This window comes from Fibroporia radiculosa, assembly GCF_000313525.1.
Source record: "Fibroporia radiculosa TFFH 294 genomic supercontigs, scaffold509, whole genome shotgun sequence".
Classification (NCBI taxonomy): domain Eukaryota; kingdom Fungi; phylum Basidiomycota; class Agaricomycetes; order Polyporales; family Fibroporiaceae; genus Fibroporia; species Fibroporia radiculosa.
In genome coordinates this window covers 1-4,040 of record NW_012133555.1, presented here as the reverse complement: position 1 = coordinate 4,040, position 4,040 = coordinate 1, and the positions used below count along the sequence as shown (strand labels likewise).

General features: G+C 46.6%; 2 protein-coding genes across 2 annotated transcripts; both read right to left on the bottom strand.

Moving 5' to 3' along the window:
* Positions 1–15: 15 nt before the first annotated feature.
* FIBRA_08484 (uncharacterized protein) lies at positions 16–722 on the bottom strand (the record flags this gene model as incomplete). The annotated part of the gene is made up of 2 exons (XM_012330130.1): positions 16–25; positions 85–722. 2 exons carry the CDS (start codon positions 720–722, stop codon positions 16–18), a joined length of 648 nt encoding a protein of 215 aa, XP_012185520.1.
* Positions 723–1,314: 592 nt separating this feature from the next.
* On the bottom strand, positions 1,315–2,191 carry FIBRA_08483 (uncharacterized protein; the record flags this gene model as incomplete). The annotated part of the gene is made up of 7 exons (XM_012330129.1): positions 1,315–1,347; positions 1,398–1,421; positions 1,475–1,615; positions 1,667–1,711; positions 1,769–1,832; positions 1,892–2,064; positions 2,117–2,191. 7 exons carry the CDS (start codon positions 2,189–2,191, stop codon positions 1,315–1,317), a joined length of 555 nt encoding a protein of 184 aa, XP_012185519.1.
* Between the last annotated feature and the right edge of the window lie 1,849 nt (positions 2,192–4,040).

Here is a 4,040-nt window from a genome sequence, read left to right as displayed (position 1 = left end):
CCCAATGCTTCCATTTCAGCTGATACTACTCTTTTCGATATCGCGCTGTTCTTGCGCACATAATGGCATGCAAGACGGGCCCACTCAAAGTGACCACCCGACTTGCGCGCAAGCTCTGTGACATCGCTATCTCCGAAAGCATCTTGATGGCCCAGCTTGCCGTTAATGTACGTCTTGATGTCACGCTGCGTAGATTCCAGGAATGCATCGTCGTCCCAAGATACGTGTTGAACGCGTGGTAAATCGTGCAAAGCGTCATGGATATCCGACAGCGGGCGGGAGGTGATCAAGATGCGGATGTTTGGGGGAAGCTTTGTTGTTCGAAGTGAGGCTCCGTCTCGCTTGCCAGAAAGTAGGTCCAAGATTAGTTCACGGGTTTCACACTCACCGCTCTCGTCCAGTGCGTCAATAATAATTAGAACGGGTCCCGGCTTGTCCATCGATGCCACATTGTTCAGGACAGTAAGCAGCCGTTCCCATTGTCGACTGACAGCCTCCGTATGCCTGAGTTCACTGGTGTCGTGAAGCACAATACGCGCAAGCTCACGGCGGATAAAGGGGTCGTGGTCGGCCAAGTCTCGCGCGATCGTAGACCATATCTTTTCGTGTCGACGATCTGCTTGTCGTGTTCGATCGAAGCAGTAACGAGAGCCCAATTCGCCATGCGCATGGGACCAAGTGGCTATCGTATGAGCAATTGCGGATTTTCCCTTCCCCGCCATACCAGATAGTCAGAAGATTCGCTTTGCATCCTCTTTAGTCGAATAGAAGAAGTCCTTGATCATGGAGATAATCTCCGTCCGAGTTCCATCAAGACATTCTTTGGACAGATTCATTCCAGCTCCAACCGCGTATTTCAGGCCGCTTAAGTCCACATCTTGGGCTACCTCACCAATGCTGAATATCCAGATGCGCTCTGATTAAATTTTGGATTGTACTTACCGAATCGGCGATCTGTTGCTTAACACAATTGGCAAGCTTCTTCAAGATGTCATTCAGGTGTCGGACTTCTAGACGTGTCTCAGTAGAGGTGTTCTTTCCGAGCTTTGTCCCTGCGAGGTACAACTTTATGAATAGAGCTGCGATACTTCGAAATCCATCCACAAAATACTGCTTTTTCCGAGTGGTGGGTAATAAAATCAGCGCACGCCAACATCTGTCGCGCAATCTTTACTGAAACCTCTTCCATGGCGAGACTCACGAACAGGTCCTTCTGCTCGTGGATCAGCTTATATACTCCAGTGATCTCCGTGAGGAGCCCTGATAATCCGGATCGGATATTCCTTCACTGCGATAGACATGTCCAATGATCATCTAGGTAAGAATAGTGTAAGTTGAATCAAAACGCTAGGAGGGTATGAGCAGGTGACCTCGGACGAGCATTTCAGTATCCTCACTGTTAAGGCTATAAAGAGATGAGCCTATGCGAAAGTAAATGAGATTTGTGCAGCAAGATTCGGGGACCAACTTGTACCTCTATACGTGTGTCAAGTGTCGAGCTGAAGACCGTCAGTAGCTTCATTGAACTACTTGGACTGGACGAGGAAGCCGGTTGCGAAGGAACCATCAAATGAGCTGCCACTGTATCGACGCTGGAATGATCGTATGGAGAAATCTATAATAGAATTGTGAATATAGGAAGCAGAAACGAATCACAAATGAATACCTTCCAAATACATCGACGACCTATCGCAAAAGGTCGTAGATATATCTGGTAGTAACAAATTAGGGTCATCTGACGCGACACTGTTCACACTGTGCAACGTACTGGTGTGATATCGGAACCGTCGTAGAGATGCCAACATAAGTCAGTCTTGACATTATATCGAATGCTGAGTGTTTAGTGAGACGACTATCGTCATATGTAACTCTGGTCGGAAAGATGACGTACAAGTAACCTTCTGGATCAATTTCTGCGCCCACTCTCTCGATGAACCACCAACACTTTCCCTCTGATCCAACTACTGGCATAGAGTCTTTATATGGGTATTGGGCAATGGCGGCGTGCTTATACTTGAGATTCTTGATTTGGTACCGACCGGCCGAGCTGGGGATAAGTTGCCACTATATCATAAAATCAATATGGGCGTATTCAGATACAGGGATATTGCCGCACCAATTCAAGATCAGAGACCTCAGGCTCCGGGATAACGCATACCAATGGTTCAACGTCATTATCGTTGGGCAGCATTACTCTGTTTTCATACTGGTATACACTCTAAGGAACTCTTATTGATGATAAGTGCTTGAAGGCTTCACAAATGGGAGGACCAACTTTGCAGGTGTAGAGTTCAGCCCTATAGAGATCTACACGCCCGTCGCCAATGCAAGCCGTCAAGCGTCAAGCATGAATAAAGGGAAGCAAGAATGTAGTAAACAAGAGATGAGATGTTGTCGTCTGTTGCCAGCTAACGATCGCGTTTGGCATGTGCACTGACTCGACCGAGCACCTGCTCGTTGGAAGGGCGCTCAAGCTCTCGCAAGAGTTCATGTATGCATTCTGCAGTGGTGGCCGAGTAGATGCTGATGATGCATGCCGAGTATCGATTAAATATGAAGGCCCGATAGTAATGATTGGGAATGACGTTCGGTTCGCAGGGAAATCGGGTGCGAGACTTACGCGTGTGATCGAAACTAACTCGGAGCAGGGCGACCTTCACCGCACCGGCCGTATCGCGCGGACTCAGGGTGCCCATGGACTGGAGCAGGCCCGACCTGTCAGCCCAGCATTCGTCCTGCCAGATGGTAGCGTGGAAGATGAGGTCGTTCATCTAGCATGCACTAAGATATGAGTTAATGGCAAGGAGACATTCGGTCGGTATATATAAATTTGATGCGACACCCACCGTGAGAGAGCATGTGCAGTCGCAGCATGCACTGTATGTACAGATAACTCAGTTCAATACCACCGCACTCAGACACATCGTCGAACAACCATAAACTACGGAGACCCATGGAGACTGGCAGACTGCTAGATGGCCGATACCGAATTTGTGAGAGGCTTGGCACAAGATATCATTTGGGTGCGTCATTTGGACACTACTACTGCACTAAACTTTCAATTCATGCAATAAATTATCTTAATGCAGTGTTTGCAGGCTGGGACGAAATTGATCAGATGCCAGTGGTGGTCAAAGCAGTGGAAGCATCAGAAAGTGATGACCAAGACTTACAGAAAGAGTTTCTGTTGTATCAGCATCTTTGGCATGACAGCAACACTGCTACAATACCCAAAGTGTTTCACTTTGGATACTACAACAGTGGGGTATTCATGGTCTTGGAGAGACTAACTAACGATCTTTTCAAAATTCATCAAGACCCAGGATCTCCCCAACTGGAAGATTCTGTTCTCTCACAGTTGGGAATCCAGATGGTAAGTCTCAAAGCTCAACTTTCACTGCTTCATTCACTGCATTAACAATGCTAGGTTGATTGTTTAGAATATGTACACTCCCGGGGCATCTTACACTGTGATGTAAAGCCTGATAATTTTGCCTTTCATCTCAACTGCCCAGTTCTATGTATCTTTGACTTTGGGTCAAGTGACTGGACTAGAAGCACTATCAAGAAGCCATTTCAAGGCAATGTGGTGTTTGCAAGTCCTAATGCCCTTAGAGGTGAATGTAAGTATAGGAAAAGGTTGTAGATCATGATTCTCAATTTTACTTGTATTATGCAGGGCTATCACCAAAAGATGATCTCATTTCACTTCTATACACTCTTCTCTACCTTGCCAACAGCACCCAGTACATAGACTGGATAGGTGGCATGTTACCTTGGAGGCTTCTGGCATTTGAGCCAGCTGAGCAGCAGCAGATTGTGTATGAAGAGGAAGCAGCTAGAAGAGAAGATGCCAGTGCTACTATGTCTGTATGCCATGGTCTACCACCATATTTATATTCATCCCTCATCTACTGCTATACATTGCAGTCTGATAACACCCCAGATTATGCATACTTAAAGCAATTGTTTCTTAAATAGAGTATAATAGTCTCACAGGACTGCTGAGGTTGGAGCAACATGGATGATTAGGCTATAGT